Source organism: Zerene cesonia, unplaced genomic scaffold (genome assembly GCF_012273895.1).
Source record: "Zerene cesonia ecotype Mississippi unplaced genomic scaffold, Zerene_cesonia_1.1 Zces_u004, whole genome shotgun sequence".
Taxonomy (NCBI): Eukaryota; Metazoa; Arthropoda; class Insecta; order Lepidoptera; family Pieridae; genus Zerene; species Zerene cesonia.
Window position 1 is genome coordinate 2,592,661 of NW_024045134.1, and position 300 is coordinate 2,592,960.

Below are 300 nucleotides of genomic sequence, written 5' to 3' on the forward strand. Positions count from 1 at the left end.
GCGGCTCGCGCTGCGGCCGCCGCCACAGCGTCGACACCGTCTCCACCTACCTCAGCCACGAGACGCAGGACGGCCAGGTGGGGGCGCCACTGAATCGTTAGAGATAATTTTTTCGCTACAGACCATATTATGTGCTACATAATATTTTCTTGTGTTTGATTTTACGCGAGTATTATACATTTAGAAATTAAATACTTTTTAACGGATTTTAAACGCGATTTATTCATTATATTATTAACCCGACGTTTCGAACATTTTACAGCGAGTGTGGTCACGGGGTGACTGTATAATGAATAAATC

General features: G+C 44.0%; 1 protein-coding gene across 1 annotated transcript in view; it reads left to right on the forward strand.

Annotated features, from left to right (window-relative positions):
* The window catches only part of LOC119838627 (protein deltex), a 7,234-nt gene that overhangs the window by 4,368 nt on the left and 2,566 nt on the right, over window positions 1–300 (forward strand). The window contains exon 6 of the mRNA XM_038364646.1: window positions 263–270. Within this exon, the coding sequence (XP_038220574.1) occupies window positions 263–270 (8 nt within the window). The remainder of the gene's footprint in view (window positions 1–262; window positions 271–300) is intronic.